Source organism: Gouania willdenowi, chromosome 16, assembly GCF_900634775.1.
Source record: "Gouania willdenowi chromosome 16, fGouWil2.1, whole genome shotgun sequence".
In the NCBI taxonomy this organism is placed as follows: Eukaryota; Metazoa; Chordata; class Actinopteri; order Blenniiformes; family Gobiesocidae; genus Gouania; species Gouania willdenowi.
In genome coordinates, this window is record NC_041059.1 from 10231861 (window position 1) to 10250586 (window position 18726).

At 35.7% G+C, this 18726-nt stretch overlaps 1 protein-coding gene across 1 annotated transcript; it reads left to right on the forward strand.

Annotated features, from left to right (window-relative positions):
* The first annotated feature begins 2677 nt into the window (after positions 1–2677).
* tbx20 (T-box transcription factor 20) lies at positions 2678–15123 on the forward strand. The gene is made up of 8 exons (XM_028470974.1): positions 2678–2897; positions 3891–4125; positions 4597–4761; positions 5629–5737; positions 7217–7375; positions 8064–8140; positions 12463–12575; positions 14152–15123. Exons 1-8 carry the CDS (start codon positions 2759–2761, stop codon positions 14478–14480), a joined length of 1326 nt encoding a protein of 441 aa, XP_028326775.1. The 5' UTR covers positions 2678–2758; the 3' UTR covers positions 14481–15123.
* The last annotated feature ends 3603 nt before the right edge of the window (positions 15124–18726 follow it).

Here is an 18726-nt window from a genome sequence, read left to right on the forward strand (position 1 = left end):
CTTATTAAATATCTTCGGCAGCGGATTTGCATTCAGGAATCTCCTAATGGGTTTAGCTGCTCCGATCTGGCTTGGCGTTTATGGGAGCTTCTGTTTTCCAGAGAGGAGAGAGAGAGTGACATTGAGGACACACATTTACACACAAAGACACACACACACACACACACACACACACACACACAGCCACCTTTGGAGGAAAGGATGAAGTCAGCATTTCAGTTGTATGATGTTTTGGACGTAACCTTAAGCTTCGCTATAGCTTGAGTAGGCCATACAAAAACCATTTGCACAGATAAACAGTTACTGGGAAATGTAATGTGACTGTTGTGTGATAGTGTAAAAAGAGGCATTGATTGAATCAAGTTTGTCAGTTTCTCACATTCTTGCAGGATTGCATCATTTTGGTATCTGGGAAAATCACTTCTGAAGCTCCTGAAGTAAAGTTTAGGTTCCTCAGCAGTCATATCAAAGGCAACTACACTGATATGTCATAACATTATGACTATACCTTCCTAATATATTCTGCATTACAGTTCTACAAACAAAACGGCCTTCCTTTACAGTAGCTGTCGTAATGGGCCCTATAGGGCTTTGCTGATCACATGCATCAATAACAATTGGCATCATGTCTCCCAATACTTCATTGCACCCTTTTTTTTTTAATCACCATAAGAACCAGGATCAGGGTCACAATTTGACTCCGAATTAAAAGTGGTTAAAATCGCATTATTTAGCCTGTGTACATTTTTAACTTTTGGAACTTTTAACTTTACATTTTTTATAGGTTTTATAGGTTTAATAGGTTTTATATTTATATAGCCTTGCTAATATTCCTTTGGTTTGTGTTGATCCTTTTTGCAGGCTTAGGGGATGATTGTTTATATAGGACGACCCTCCACATCAGTTATCTCTCTTTCCAGGCTACCAGCAGCACCTTTGGCCTGTTTATCCGTTCATTTACTCAAATAAATTTCAACAGTAAACTCTGTGTCCATTATGATGTCCAAAATGATGTAGAACATTCTACTACCTGAAGTTAATATATTTTAAAAGTTAGAGGTGTAAAAAGCCAATTTGATTACATGTTTAAAATTCTGAGTAGAAATCAACTCAACCAAAAGTTAGACTTAGGGTATTTGTATTTAGCCTATATTTATGGTTTTGCTATAATTGAGCTAAAAAAAATAGGACTGTCATTAAACAAACAAACAAATTAATAAAATAATCTATACTAATAAGCACTTTGATATATTTTGTAGATTTTTCTAGCTTTTTAATTTCACTTGAATGTGAATAATTGCGTTGAAAGAGTATAAATAAATAGGCTTTGTTTAAAAAAAATTTTTGGTCATAAAATGGATGTTATTTTCTTTCAGGTGATGGTGTTATCTTTCACTGTTCATATGATATTATGGCTGTTCGGATTATGTCTCATTACCAGATCATAATTTAGACCATGAAACTTGGTGTATATTTTCAGTCTGTCCAGCATTTTTCAATTCAATCAAGTTGAATATTCTCAGTATGTCAATAGACAATATGCACTACTTGTATATGTTCATGTTTATGTTCATCATTATTATTATTATTATTATTATTATTATTATTATTATTATTATTATTATTATTATTATTATTATTATTATCCACCAAGTCAAAGAATTCTTTGTATTGTCTAAAAACTCAATAAAACTGATCCTGATTCTGTTGCATTATTGTGTGATTTCCTCCATTAATCACTATATTCTCTACATCAGGCAACTGGCGGCCCGGGGGCCACATGCAGCCCTCGGTCTAATTCTGTGCGGCCCCCAAGACAATTCCACCAAAAACTGTAATTCAAGAAATTGGAAGTAATGTGAAACACAAAATAACTCCAGAAACAAAACAACAGCAAAGAATGTCAACAAAAACGCTTGAAGTAAAAATAAAACCACAAAAAAAAAAAATAATCCAAAAATACACAAAAAAGACTTGTATTATTCACAAAAGGACACCAGACACACAAAACAACCACCAAAACTAAAAAAAAAAAAAACATATAGAAAATGACTCCAAAGAAATACACAATGCTAACAAATTTACACAAAATGGCAGAAAAAAAAAATAAAATGCAAACATAACACAAAAGAAATGAAAAAAAAAAAATACACAAAATCCCAGAAGAAATTCCCAAAATGATAACACAAAATGACTAAAAACTCAGAAAAAAAAAACCTACACAAAAAGACTGAAAGACAAAAACCCTTTGTTCTTTCTTGTGTTAATGCTCAGATTATAGTCATTATTCTTTATGAATGTGACAATCACATTTTTGTGGCACAGCTGTGATAACAGCTGCCCATCCTTGCTCTACACGGTCATCTTTACTAGTTTAGGGTCTTGAACTTTACCAGAGCTACTGATAGTTGGACGTCTTTTAATTGGCTGCTGGTACCACAGCCTCTGTGGGATGGAAGGAGTGTGACGTGAAGCCTGAGGCAGCGATTGGAGAACATGAGAGAGGCTTTTATAAGGGGAGGGGGAGTCGGATTTAAGCGTCCGGCCTCAGATGTGACACCACAGGACGTGTTCACAGCCCACAGAGTCCAAACCACTGCTTGTTTCCTTCGCCATGCGTCAAAGCAGAGCTCCAAGCCCGCAGTGAGCAGCCGAGGCTCGGTCCGTGAAGGCATCCTCCACCGCTACCTGGCTGAAGGCTTTTTACATTAGGATCCTTTTTTAAAAAATTATCAACCAAAGGGAAATACTTCTTTCTATGACCGACATGGAGTACACGTCATCCCCGAAACCACAGCTCTCATCCCGGGCCAACGCGTTCTCCATAGCCGCCCTGATGTCCAGTGGGAAACCCAAACAGGAAAAAGAGGCGGAGGAGAATACCATCAAACCTCTCGGTGAGATCCACGAAAAAAAGTTTTATTCACTCAAGTTTAAATGTCTAATTTACTGGAAAGTCCGTGGAAAAATTACTTATTGCCAGTTTAAATTAAAACACTTTATTAAAACACACACACTTCAAGTTCAATTTATCCTAAATATAAGGGGGAAATTTCTAAAACATGAGCCACAATGTATAAAATATATTTTATTACGCTACAAATAATAAATTAATAAAATAAAATAAATACAAATAATAAATAAAGAATCAGAATCAGAAGTACTTTATTTATACCAGGGGGAAATTACTTTCTTGCAGAGGCTCGAGAATTTTAGAAATGAAAAGAAGAAAAACTAAACAAAGAAAAGAGAGAAAAAGGTATATAATTGAGTAAAAGTCTGTTAATTAAATAAGGATTAAATACAAGTGCACACGTTACAGTAAAAAGATAATAATAATAATAATAATAATAATAATAATAATAATAATAATAATAATAATAATAATAATAATAATAATGTACAAATATAATACAGATATATACAAGAATCAAAAAGCTGTCAGGTTAAAGTGAGGCGTACTTGACGGAATAAAGTCTACACACAGGTCTATTGAATAACAGTGCGTATAATAAAATGTAAAAATGAAATCAAAATGTTTAATTTACATGTTTATAATTATACCTTGTTAATATTGTTGTACATATAATTTTAAGAGCTGAGATTATTTAAAATTATTCTTTCTCATGAACACAAAATTGTTTCTCATTTATTTATTTAAATGTTTGTTTTTGTAATGAACAATAAGTTCTGTAAACCGTGTCGTTGATTTTACAGCCTATGCAGACTTTTGTTTTAGGAAATAAGGAAAGGTTTTTCATTCATTTTAGTTTATAAACCTGCTTATGAGTTTTTGCCGCATGCGAGACAATTTTTGGCAATATTGAATTAAAAAGTACAAATGTACATTTATCTCATTCTATTGACTCTCCATAATCCAACAATAACAGAGCAGTTCGTGGAGAAGTCCTCGTGCACACAGCAGGCTTTGGCAGACCTGTCCACTATGGACGGAGACTTCAGCGGGAGCGCGCCTACCTCCGTGTGCACGGAGCCGCTCATTCCCACCAACCCCGGGATTCCCAGTGAGGAGATGGCCAAGATCTCCTGTAGTCTGGAAACCAAAGAGCTGTGGGACAAATTCCACGATCTGGGCACTGAGATGATCATCACCAAGTCTGGAAGGTAAGTGGATTCAATTTAGCGTTCCTTTCATTTCCATTGCAGTATCAAGAAAAGTCTATTTACAAGAAGGCTCCCCATTTTTTTGAAATTTGAGCATCTATTTTTACTGAATAACTTATCCCAATAAATTATTATGTATTTTGAATATTTGTTTGGTATAAAAAATATTAAATGGTTAAATGTAACATGATGAAAACTGTACGAAACCTATTTTTTAATAGACGTGTATTTTTAACCAAGGGAGTTACAACGCATTTAACCAATTTAATAAAATAAATAAAATTTAAAAAAAATAAAGAATGAAATGTTTATAAGAAAAAAAAAAGAAAATCCATCCATCTATCCATAATTTTCAGGGTAAAAGGAAATAAAATGAAATGTAAATTAAATTAAATAATTTAAATGAAATTTCCTAATCTTCAACTAGTTTAAAGCTGTATTTAATCCCCGCAATGACCGTTTCCTTGTCAGGAGGATGTTTCCAACCATCAGGGTCTCTTTCTCCGGGGTGGACCAGGACTCTAAGTACATCGTTCTGATGGACATCGTCCCAGTGGACAACAAGCGGTACCGCTATGCTTATCACCGCTCATCGTGGCTGGTCGCCGGCAAAGCCGACCCTCCTCTGCCTGCCAGGTACTTCTTTACTGTATAAAGTAAATAAAAAATATACATAGACAGAAAATATGATTTTAAAAAATGGCCTAATATTATAATTTTTAATATTATAATATAAAAATATATTATCATTAATTAAAACATGTTTGTCAATGCTTTTAAAAGGCAAAACATGCTTTTATTAACCAACTAGAAACTAATTGAAATGACCAATAATATCACCTAAAGTTAGTTTGTTTACTATCATGAATTAAAAACATAATTACAATACAAAATAAAAAAAAAAAAAACACACACACACAGCAGAACGACTAAAATTTTAATATTCCGTGGAGAAGTTGGTGTTGACTAATGTTGAAGAATATGTAAATACGTTAAATTAACGTGTTGATCGATAAAAAAAAAAAATGCATGTTAAGAACGAAATGAAGGCAAGATTGGAATTAGAATAATAATGTTCTATTCATTCAACATCGATCAAAATTTGTGGACATGACATTATTTTTTTGAGCCCCCGTTTTTGAAGAGAAAATGGCTTGGATGTTTATTTATGGTTAGGGACAACAACAAAAGCGCGTTGTTGGCGCATTCATTCATTTTAAAAGTAGATATCGAAGCAAATAGCCAAGTATTTTTTTTTTTTTTTTATCAATAAATAAATAAATAACATTGTTTTTTGTCAAATTTCGTTTTACCAGAATGTGGGCACCATAAATCTGAAGGCTTTAAAACATTTAAAAGCAATGTTAAATTACAATTTGATCATTTATTTACGATTGTATCCCGCTGGGGCGTATTTTCCCCGTTGAAGTTGATTTGATATTATTTGGTATTTTTGTATCCTCTCAGCCAATCACAGCAGCTGTTTTACTTGTTGCTGGGCAGGTTGTACGTGCACCCGGACTCACCGTTTACCGGAGAGCAGCTGATGAAGCAAATGGTTTCCTTTGAAAAGGTGAAGCTGACCAACAACGAACTGGACCAACACGGACATGTGAGCAGCTCTTTATTATTCTACTGCATGTTCATTTAAAAATGTGTCACATTCATTTTTTTTTATTTAAAAATAAATCCAAGCAAACCAAAGCTCATCTGCAGGTCAAGAGCTCAAGCCTTATGCAGTATAGGCCTATAACTAAACTATATATTTATGTATTTATTTAACTACGTGAATCAAAGAATATGTGAAAGAAAGTGTGAAGTTATAATGTCACGATTCCCAACTTGGATAAAGTAAATAGCTCTGTTAATCCTCCAATCACTGATGGCATCATAGACAAGCTCAAACAAGGCCCTAAAACACACCACATATACAGTATGACTAAAAATACAAACAGACTGCATGCTAAACAGATTTAAAATAATCCTAAATGACTGAAAGCTTTAAATACCTTTTTTTTCTACAAGTTTTTCCTGCTTGTTATTATTTTTTATTTTTTATTTATTTTTATTTTTTTGGGGGGGGGGATAAAACGAGTGCTAACATACATTTAGAATGCATTAGCCTACAAGCTATAAAAAATAAAAAAAACTTCATTCTTCAATTTAGATTTTTTTTTTTTTCTGATCTGATGGCACAAGTTTTCACAACATTGTATTTGGATGATTTAGTTTGAGAGCCTCACAATGAAAAGTCATACAATGAATTTTCCTCGGGTTAAATAAATAATCTACTTTATTATAAATTAGCGGAGTATTATTAAGTGCAAAAATAACCATTTGACCAACTTATTCAAAATAAATCAAAGCATAACTCCATCATTGGAGTGTGTAACAAAAATTCTAGTGAATATTTAAATGCTGAACAGGGAAGCAGACATTTTTTTTTTTTTTATAATAACAATAATAATTGTGCTTTTGGTAATTAGCAAAATCACAGGTTTATTTAAAAACAAATCGATAAATACTTGCTATAGTATTTTTATTATGGTGCTTATAATAGACACCAAATCACCAATATCATCTGTTAAAGGTTCACTTTTCTTTTTAAATCAGGACTTACGTATTTATCAACTGCTTGTCCATTTTTGCTTTTTAAGATCAGATTTAATAAATATCCAGAAGATACTCAACTCTAAAATATCCAGAAAATATTTAGTTATAAAATCAGAATTAAGAAGTCACATTAAAACCAGGCTTGCAAAGTACAAATTTAAGAGTTCATGAGAACATTCTTTTGTATTAGTTGTATTAATTTCTTTTTGCTTCTTTCAATTTGTGACTTGTAGTCAGACGAGTAAACTGAAATCTCCTTTGGAGATAAATTAAGTTTGAAATTAAAATAGCTGTTCCCCCAATCTGCATAAAACCACCAAATAAAATTGTATGAAACCAGGTTGATTCAGTGTCACCTTGATGCAATTTCTGCATTTTCTATAGCTTTAAGCTTATTAAACTATACAAAATGTTACAGATTTATAGATCTATATTTTGGAAAATGTACATTTTGGTGACGTTCTCTTGTTTGCGGCAGATTATTCTCAACTCCATGCACAAATACCAGCCACGCGTGCACATCATCAAGAAGAAGGACCACACCGCCTCACTACTCAACCTCAAATCAGAAGAGTTTCGAACCTTTGTCTTTATTGAGACGGTCTTCACCGCCGTCACTGCCTACCAGAACCAGCTGGTGAGTGGCATTACCAGTACTTTATAGTGAAGCATGCACTTAGCATTAATGGATTGTTTATTTTATTTAATTTTTTTAACTTTGACTAATTATATGCAAAAAAAAAAAAAAAAAAAAAAGAAAAGAAAGAAAGAAAGAAGTATTGAATGGCATTATAAAGCCAATTAATGTTGGTTGGGTTTATTTAGCTTTAGTGTTAAGATATTGTGTCAGATACAGATCTTTAAAATAAAAAATTAAATTAAAAAAATGTATTCTTGATAAGTAATTAATAGTTTTAATTTGTGATGTAAAAATATTCTTTAGAAAAAGCAGCTTGCTAAACATGGCGAAGCAGACCCATCACCATGACCTTAACAGCCGTCTCAGACCTGCACGATTTACCCACAGCCGTCTCTAAGCTATTCCTGCAGGGTTTGTTGTGGTGCATGTAATGACTACATCATAACCTGCCATTAGAATTTCAAAAAGCACCAACAATTGGCTTTCTTGTCACATTCTATCAATCAATACTTCTTAAAACAATTAATAAGCATCTATCAAATGGTTAAGTTGCTAAAATCCTTTACAATTCAGATAATTAGTGGTTTCTTTTTTATTGACACAGCCATGTTTTTTTTTTGTTTTTTTTTTCAAACTGACAAATAGAATTGTAGATAATTGTGACTTGTGTTGCTCTTTTTCTCAGATTACCAAACTGAAAATCGACAGCAACCCATTCGCCAAAGGTTTCCGGGACTCTTCACGGCTCACGGACATGGAGAGGTACAGGGGATTCTGGGGCTCCCAGTTTAACTTTACAACCATCCTTTCTTGCCTCCAAAACTTTAGGATGTCTTTATGTCCAAAGAAATTGAATTCTCCTTGTGTCTGCATGGGTCATTTCCATGTTATGTCAACAAATTTTCAGGACATCCCACGTACTTCAGCCTCAAAAGATTTAGATTTTTTAACCAATTGTTCCTTAATATTTCAATGGGCACACTGTAAAATTTTCGTTAGATTATATTAACACTTTTTGAGTTAAAGCCAATTTAGTGAAGGGGGGTATGTGTCAATTTTTGCTCATCTTTATTTTTCTCCCATTTTCTGCTTCTAAAATCTCAGGAACTACCTCACATAGGAAACTGGAATTTGGTATAGTAATACAGCTCCACCTACTCTCTCAGAATATACAAAAATATCTGCTATACATTCTATCTGATGGACATGCCAGCCTCTCAAATTTGAAAAAAAGTTTGTCTGGGTTTCGACCTACAGTAAATAACTTTGTAAATGCCTCAGGTCCCTGTAATTTGATCAGTTTTGAGCTATGCACATAGACTGTTCAAATCACTAATGATTTGTCAGATATAAACATTCGTTCTTGGTTGAAATCCAAAAAAATGCTTTTTTTTTGGTACTATTTTGAATGGCCCATAACTATGTGGGAATGTAAGAAAAAAAGATCTTTGTTTTAATTTATAGTATAAAGGTTACTCTTTCTTGGGATATAGTTAGTTTTTCACTTTTCACAGCCTGTTGTTCTATTGCTCCCTCCTCTAAACCCATCAAGACATTTACTCCAATAGTGCTCTAAAGATGTGCTGTGGTATTAGGTTCCAAGATATTGGTATCAGGTTCCAAGATATTGGTATCAGTCAGGGGCGATTCTAGGTATTTGAAACATTTGGGGCTTAGCCCGGAAGAAAATGGCACATGCGTGCGCAGCAATATTTGTTGTACGCTTTATTGCGCACGCAAAATTTTCATAATGTTTAACCTAAATATATTAAATATGCAGTTTGTTATAGCTTTAAATAACTACTGACTGATTTACTGCTTATCTAAAGTTCCATTCAAGTTATTTCAAAGTAAAGTGAGACAAGTGAGTGTTTTAATCGTTCATTTATCTTGTAAAGTGAGTTGTTTAGGGTGACTATATTTTGATTTCCAAAAAAGAGGACACTTGGGCCTACACTTCAGCATACTCAAAAAGTACTGTGGTATTGAATTTACTGAATTCTCATCAAAATACAATATAGTAGATAAAGAACTTGTTATTGTCCTAATGACATGATAATGGTTGTAAAGAGCAACTCCTTAGCTTTCAGAAACAGGTGTATTTTTCCAGATGAAGCAAATATTTGTGGAGTTACAGTGTTTTATTGTAGGCAGTGGCTATCCGTACGGTTGCCGTATCAATATACCAACATTCTATCCGTACGCAGTGCCCATATTTGGCCAGTTTAGGTCATGTGACTAAGACTAAACCTTACCCTAAACCTAACCCTAACCTTAAAAATTGTTGCGATATTGAGTTATAACCTAACCCATAACCCTAAACCTAACCCTAAGACGTTACGTATACGTACGTGTACTTCGGTAACCGTACCAATAGACACTTTCTTTAATCTAACGTGTTACCCGCGATGCATTTAGGATCCCTGGGAAACCCGGACAAATTCAGTAATTCATAAAGCATCCCCAAGTAAATCCAGACGTGTGGTCACTCTAATGTTGGCATCACAGATGGCGGAGAATACGGAGATTTTGTTTCTCTGTTGTCGTGCGGTAAACAAGGGCCGTTCAAGGACTGTAGTAAATTTGATTTATTTATTTTAAAAACAATTATATTAGGGGCTATATCCCCAAATGAAACAGCACAGGGACACCACTAGTATCAGCCCTGGAAGTTAAGGCATTATCATCAACCCTTCAAACTGGCTGCTGTGCGCTTATTTACTTCTGATTGTCCGAGGGCCACATTATCCCCCGGTAGCAGCTTGCATGTGTTTTAAATATAAGTCATAATAATTTACCATGCAGGCTAGCCTCCTGCATTAGTTGGTTTAGTCCTAACACTGAGCGTCCTGATATTCAGCTACACGTGCGGCGGATGTGCTGGTTACTTCTAAGTATTTCTTACATAAACATTTCATCTCCTGGCTGTCAGCAGGATGTTGGACATTTGTTCATTTTGGACCAAACGGACCAGCTTTCATTGGACATGTGCCTTATTGGCTGCAGCTGACCCTGTGCTTAGTCACTGCCACATACTGATCAATACAGATCAGGAACAAACCCAGATGTTCTGTCATTGTACATTTCAGACCTCGCGGCAAAACCTTCTGAAATATATATATATATATATATATATATATATATATATATACTTTTAGATTTAATTGCTGAGATGTTAAGTTTGAGAACAAGTGATGTCATGTGACCTGGGCCAATCACTGTTCAGTGTATTGATAGACATTCTTCAGTTTAGTCTGTTGCCCTTTGTAGGGTTTTGTTTCATTTGTTCTGTTTTATTCTGCTTTTTATTCTTATTTCTTGTCTTTTTCCTTTGTTTCCATTTTTACTTTCAAACCTTTGTGTTTCATCTCTGCCTTTTTTTCCATCTCATTATTTTCCCACAGCTTCCTTTTTGAAGTTTCAGATAAAACAGGAATCAGAAACATAAACACAGGAACCTAAACAAATATACACATTTGTTGCAAATTCTCCATCCTTATACCCCAATGGAGTTTTACGGCTGCTGTCAAAACACACGCCGTTTGTAATTCCTGATTCCGGCACTCGGTCCAACATCAGCTGACCATTCAAACCATCTGCTGGTTTCCTTTCAGTCAGATGTTCTGAACACACACAGCCAGACACCCTCCTCCACCTCCTCCTCCTCCTCCAATGTCTCTCTCTCTCTTTTGAGGGCTGTGAATTAGGCCTGATCAATTGATCTTAGAGAGCTGCAGAAATCACATTAGTCTGGAGTCACCCACTGCACTAAAACACACTCTAATTCAATTGGTCGCACTGACTGATTGAAAACAGCTTGGCCCCGCCCCTCGCCTGCATCGCCCCTCTACTGCTGTTGCATTGTGGGAGCCGTCCATGGCCCTTGTGCCCCAGGGGCCCCGACGCTGATAAAAACACACACATTTGTACTCCTCTGCTGACAGATATTGCACTTTCCTAACCTAATTGGAGGGACCGAGCCCGAGGAGGGGGAGGGAGGAGTCGCTAATGTGGACGCATGGCGCTCATGATGCAAACCACTTGCCTGTTCACACACACACACACACACACGAATACACACTATCTTCCCCAACAATTTGTGTCACTGCACTAGTGAAGTGCTGTCTGACAAGACTCAAATGAGTTAATACACTTTGTGGGATGGTGAGCAGGCATGCATGTCTCTCTCTCTCTCACACACACACACACACACACACACGCACACACACACACACACACACACACACAGCCCTTTTTTGTCAGAAAGTAAATTCCACATTGTGTCGTGTTAGGTCACTGTCACCTTTTAGCTCTTTTTTTTTGAAGATCCAACACAGAAACATGCATTTATTTGATATTATTCTCAGGATTGTTTGATATTCACCACGCGACTCTAAAAAACAGGAACAAGCGGGTCAGAAAATGACATTCATTCATATTTCATTTATATTCACATTATATTTTGCCAGGATATTTTGTTTTCATTTTCAATTGTATTATTTCATCTTAATCTTCATTATTTGTCATTTTGTTTTATTTATTCATTTTTATTTCATTCATGCAATATTCCTAAAATGATTGCAGTTAACCTAAAATAGTTTTATTTATTTAATAGACACATTATCTGTCTTTCATTATTATTATTATTATTATTATTATTATTATTATTATTATTATTATTTTATAATTTTGCTATACTTGTTCTTGTCTTTTTTTCCCCCCTATATTTATTGTTGCACCATTCCACCAAAACAAATTGCTTGTATTGTGTAAAAGCAATACTTGGTAATAAACCTGATTATTCTGATACTGACGTTTTAAAAGTTTGTGAAAAAATATTTATTCAATCTGTTGTATTTTTTTTTAACTTCATCTTAACATTAGTATCATAAAAGCTGTATAAGTGATACTTTTGAAATGTAGATAGAAACAGCACAATACATCCAAACACATCCTCTTGCTTTCAACGTCTCTCCAATATCTAAGTATTTGAAGTGAGGTCACTTTTTAGTTTTCATATTATAAACATTCTAATCTAAACAAAGAGATTCATTTTGGGGCTCTCTCTTCAACTTTTGCTGCAGGGAAAGTGTGGAGAATCTGATCCATAAGCACTCGTACGCCCGGTCACCGATCCGGACTTACGCTGGTGATGAGGACAACCTGAGCGAAGACGGACTCTCTACACACGCTCGAGGTGAGCACACACACACACACACCCACACACACACATTTTCATATTAATAAATCCTTGTCGAAGTCCCTGTGAGGGTAATACAAGTGTTTATGGGGTGATTGGGGGATCTTTTCCTCCCCCTGATATCTCTGGCCAGAAAACAGCACTTGCAACTTTCCTGCCTCCTACCCAGTGGCAAGACGTACTTCTTTACGTCAGCCCAATACAAACTAATGCGAGATTATGACCAGCCCTGTGGCTGCACACGGTTGTGTACAAATTCACTTTTCTCAAACTTATATCGTGGCGGAGCCAGCAAAAAAAAAAAGGCAGAGAAGACCTTTGTCCGAGCAACGGAGCAACTCCATGCAATGACAGTTCAGCAGCAGCACACAAAAGTCACAGGCACGCGCGCACGCTCGCAACCCAGCGTTCCATCAGGCAGCACACACACAAATATCCATCTATCATCTATATATCTATCCATCCATCCATCCATCGAATTTCAGAGCCGCTTTGTCAGCACACAAACAAACACATCACACACATTTCCACACTCCCTTCCGTATTACTCCCACATCATTCATTTATTTTAGTTGTCTCTCTTCCTCATACTGTTCACATGGTCACATGGGACTATATGTGTGAAAGCACCCTTAGTGTCACTGTTGTTTTAGAATTTTTCAGTGATCGGTTGCTACCGTCTTGGGAGAGCAAAGGTGCTCATGTAGCTGTGGGGTGGGGCTGGCAGCGGGGGGTGCAGAGTTTTTACGAGAGTGACATAACCACAAGGAACCTTTAGGGGGAGCACTAAGCGCAAGTTACTTCGTTCTGCTTTAATTTATCTTGAATAGTTTTCATTTAAATCTTTTCAAATTTACTGACAACATTAATGACCACAAGTAGGAACCCTTTTGGTTGCGGTGATGATATGACCTTATGTATCTTTCTTTTTTCTTTTTTCTCTGAATCTTGCACCACAAGAGTTGTCTTTAAATTTCTTTGTAATAATAATGCTTTGGATTTTTGTATCGGGTTTTTACATAGACACTTTACATTGGTGTGCATTATTCTTTTGCTTCACACACAGTGGTGGTAAGCTACTATTGTAGCCACAGCCGCCCTGAAGCAGACTGACAGAAGCGAGGCTGCCATCGCGCGCCATCGGTCCCGCCGACCAACACTCACTCACACACCACATTCAAACTAGGCAATGTCGGTAAAGTGCCTTGCCCAAGGACACAACGACAATGACTTGGACAGAGTGGGATTTGAGCCCCCAACCCGTCGGTTATAGGACTACTCACTATACCACTTAGGTACAAGTTTGTACCATGTGTATAATGATAATAAAAGCATTGTATTTTATTCTAATATGCATTCAGCACATTAAAAAAATATCATCACGATAATTTTATGCTTAATCAGTTGTACCAATCAAATTAGAAGTAGTTGTGAAATATGAAGCAAAAAAACAGTCAACTATTCTTTTTTTGAATGATAATCATTGGATGGGGTCAAATTGACCCCAGGGATAATAGACATGGTTTACCATTAACATTTAATCCTACTAAGTCTGCCCCTCGTCCCCTCACAGGCTCAGCGTTCTCCACCTCAGACAACCTCTCCCTCAGCTCCTGGGTCACCACCACCTCCAGCTTCCCGGGGTTCCAACACCCATCGTCCCTGTCGGCCATGGGCACCAGTGGCGCCTCCCTGCCTCATCCCATCCAAGGATCCCTGCCACCCTACAGCCGACTGGGCATGCCGCTAACGCCCACCGCCCTGGCTGGGACCATGCAGGGCAGCGGGCCGTCCTTCCCCTCCTTCCACATGCCACGCTACCACCACTACTTCCAGCAGGGGCCTTACGCCGCCATCCAGGGACTCCGCCACTCCTCCACTGTCATGACACCTTTTGTATGACTGCACCCTACAGACCTAGGCCATGATACTGTCCCTGATCTGTTTTCATAAGTTATTTCTCTTCTCCAACTCAGTGTTCCTCATCCACTTTTTTCCCTTCTGTAAATAGTTCACTTGAGGCGGACTGGGGCAGCCTCTATGGGACCTGCACAGGCACCAGCAAATCCTGTGGTGTCATTGAACAATGAGACATTGTACAAAAAAACATTCTGACCTCAATACAAACCAATGCAAGACAATGAGACGAGCATGTTTAATCTCAGCCCAAGAAGAACAGGAAGCGAATCTTCAAGTTGACATCTTAGCTCCCAGCTTCCCTCTGTTTTCAGCGTGTACAGTTAAAGTCAGTCCTCCACCTCTTTATATACAATGTTAATAACATACAAATGCAAACATGCTGCATTCACGAGAAGAAGATCTCACTATAAAGGGCAAAACAGAAAAAAAAACATTAGACGCATGTTGACCTCAATAGTCAGTGAAGAATACACAAGCTAGAATTTATTTGCAAAAAATGATTTTCTTTATGAGAGGAATGAAGGATTATTTAATGTTTCTTTAAAGTTACAGAAGGTTGGCCTGAAGTATCCACAGATATTAGAGCACATGTGTCAAACTTAAGGCCTGGAGGCCAAAGCTGGCCCGTTAGACCATCCAATTTGGCCTGCAGGAGAAAGTTAAAAAAACATAAATTATTGTCTGAATTACCACAAATTTCAGTTGTAGATATCTCAGCCTTTCTAAATACACAAATTTAATGAAACTCAACAATATTCAGAGGATCGCAATTTTCCCCCGGTTTTTATCATGACTGCAGTCATTTTAGATCTTAAATTCTTCAAAGAACACGAGTTAACTGAAATTACTTAACATCATTTCCCCAAATTAAATAAAAATAGGTCACAAAACCAATTAAGTTTAAAAGAGAACATCCTGCCTGGACATTCTCAGCACCTTACATACTTCATGCATCATTTATACATTGTGTAAAGTACAAACTTCTGGACATTAATGTTGAAATTGCTCATTGGTCATTGCTCATTGCTCAACTACTTGGTATTTGGCCCCTGAACTAATATGACTTTGACACCCCTGTATTAGAGTGAATTTACTTGAAAGGTTGACGTATAAAAGGGTTCCTTACTGACCCGTCTGATATAAAACTTCCTTCAAGAATACCATTAACTAACTTTTTAAACTGTTATCAGTCCTCTTTATTCAATTTGGTTTTTTTCCACCAATAAAATGCTACCAATCATTTACACTTGCATTAAATTCTCAAACCCTCTGTAATGTTGTTAAGGTTGGAATTAAGTTAAAAAAAATTAGTTAATTTATGAGTCTGCTGCCTGCTGCCCATGTGTTTTTGTTTTTATGGTCAAAGTTGATGAATTTGTGGCCGTAATCGCCCCCATGCATAAAGATAAACTCCATCAACAGTCACAGAAAGGAAAAATAGACACGATATCTTTTGTCTTTCCATGGCTTTGGGGTTTTGTGTTAAAACGACAGGCATCAGTGTGGTTTACAATATAATCCAGTGAGAAAACAGACCATTACCAATCACTACCTTTCATTCTGGTTTAGTGGTTGGGGACCCCATTTTTAAAACCCACTAAATCTGAAGAATTAGCCTAACTAAACTAATTTACTTCTTTCAACTGCTTTCAAACAAGTAGCAATTAGAGAGAAAACAATGCCTGCAATTATACATTTATGTCTAATATTAAAATAACTTGGCATTAACCTTTCAGAAGCCCAAAATATTTCAGGTTAAATCTAGTTTAACAATGCATGAGACCAAATTTACATTTTTTAAAAAGAGTAAAATTAACCAGAGCCAATAAATTTGCTCTTCCTGTTTGAACTGATAAAGCTATAACAATAAGAAAGGAGACATATTACTGATTTTGGGGGATTATTTGAATGGAAAGAAGTTTAAAAGTTTAGTTGGTTGATAAAATATTTTGAAATGAGTTTTGTGATGGCACGGAGCGAAAGTCATGAAGTATGTTTGCATTCATTCACTCAGTATGTAATCATCTAAGATCTTCATTAAAACAGGCACTTCTGGCACCGCTTTCAAACAAGTTGCTTTAAACAATCTGTGCAAATTACATTTAATTTGTTAATGTCAAATGTTTTGTCCCTAAGCAAGAAGCAGAGTTAAGAGTTTTTTGTTGATTAAATCTGTCTCAGATACAGAGTCAGAACCTAAAGTCGACTTCGGTCGATGTGTTTGTTTGTTAAACACTTCCGTGTCTCGTCCTTTGAAAGAAAAGGTGGTTTCACATCCCTTTTCATCTGCCATAATCTGAATGCATTTCCTGACAAAAAAGGTTGGGTTTTTAACGGTTTTTAAGTGCAATATATTTATTTTGTTTTTGTTTTCAGAAAATAATGTGTGTTGTACTGTGATGCATTAAAAAATAGTCATTTGTAAATACACGACCACATAGTGTGCTCTGTTGTTCTTTTTTTTGTTTTTTGCACAGAAAAATTTTCTTCAACATCATCCAATAGTGAGTTATTCTCCCTACAAAAATCCCATACACTGATTGGATTGCAGTTCCAAAAAAAAAAACAATTATATTATTGCAAAATTGTTTTTTTATGTGGTAAAATTTTATGATTTCCATTTAGTTAAAAAAAATAATTTCCCCTGTACACAGCCATAATTAAAAATTAAAAATACACAACACTTGTTGAGTGGACTTTGAATATAAATATGGGCAGACGATTAGCATGTATAGTTACAGATTTTTAATATTAATATTCAATTAAAAGAAAACATGTAGAGTGACTGTAAAGGGTGTGTTTCACGTTCATTAAACCTTTTTAATTATTATTATTTTTTTTTTTTTTTAAATTTGTCACCTTCCAGCAGATGACGCCCTAGGCGGCCGCCTGTGTTGCCTGTCAGGAAGGCCGGCCCTGGAAAAGTATAATTTTTATCATATGAAAGAATGTTTGACCAGTCTATTACTGTCATGCACACTGCATAATGATGGAATAGTATTGATTTTTGGTCAGAAAGTAAAATAGTAATGTGTAAAAAGAAAAATCAATTTTCCAATAAATTAAACAAGTGAATTATCCACCAAAATGACAACAGTTTTTTCTGAGAGATTCCATTTTTTCAACCATTTTAGTCATTAGAGTTACAGAATAAGTGCACCTTCTCCATTTGATATTCAGGATTCTCATTGATCAGACAAAGAAACTGCAGAGATCACGTTGGGTGAAATATTCAGTACCTGTGCCTTCCTGTAGGGGGCAGTGTTTTACAAATGCAATCTTTTTTAAATTGATTTTTATTCTCAACTCATTAACAAAAATATGTGAAATAAAATATTTAAAAAGGGTTTCATTTAATTCACATTTAAAAAATTAAAAAAAAAACTTTCACAATAAAGACAAGGGACTGTAAATAAATGTAATTTAATTTTGTGTCACTTGAAATGCAAGTACTAAAAACGTCTATTAAAAACACAAAAGAATGAAGTAAAACCTGTTCTTTTTTTTTCTTTTTTTTTTAATAAACATACCCTGCAGCACTACCCAGTGGTTACAATACATAATGTTTTTTTTGATAGATTGTACAGTACATTTGATTGCTGCTTAATCTATATTTTTTTCTTTATTAAATTTATTTGCTAATCCTATTTGGTGTCATTATTATCTAAACCAGAATTAAAATCAAAATCCTTTTATCGTCATTGGCCAAATACTTCCAGTCATACACACAATGAAATTGGGGTTGGAGGACTCAGCTTCCAGAAAAAAGAAAAACATTATGAAGAGTCAGAAAGAAAGTGTAAACACAAATAAGAAAACGTAAGCCGCATCAGCACTAAATTACTGCTGTCATTATTAGACTGTTATTAATAGATGTGGAAAACTGTGACCAAAGTGTGTATTGACAGGCTGTAGGTGAGCAATCTAAGTCCTGCATATTTTAGGACATGCTTCTCTGTTACCACACATCTTTTCCCACTCATTGGGCTCATAATCAGTTCTGCAGATGGCCTGAGCAGCAGAGAAAACTTTAACTTACAGGACAACAGCCATGGAGGACCTGGATTGTCCACCTCTGATGTAGCACTTATGTTGAACCAAAGAGCATCCACTCTTTAACACTGAGTAGTTGAATAACTGCTAAAAAAAAAAAATGATCCAATTATTGAATCTGTCAAAAAATATAATAGTGTCAAGAAATCGAAAAGAGGCAATGCGTTGAAGGTTG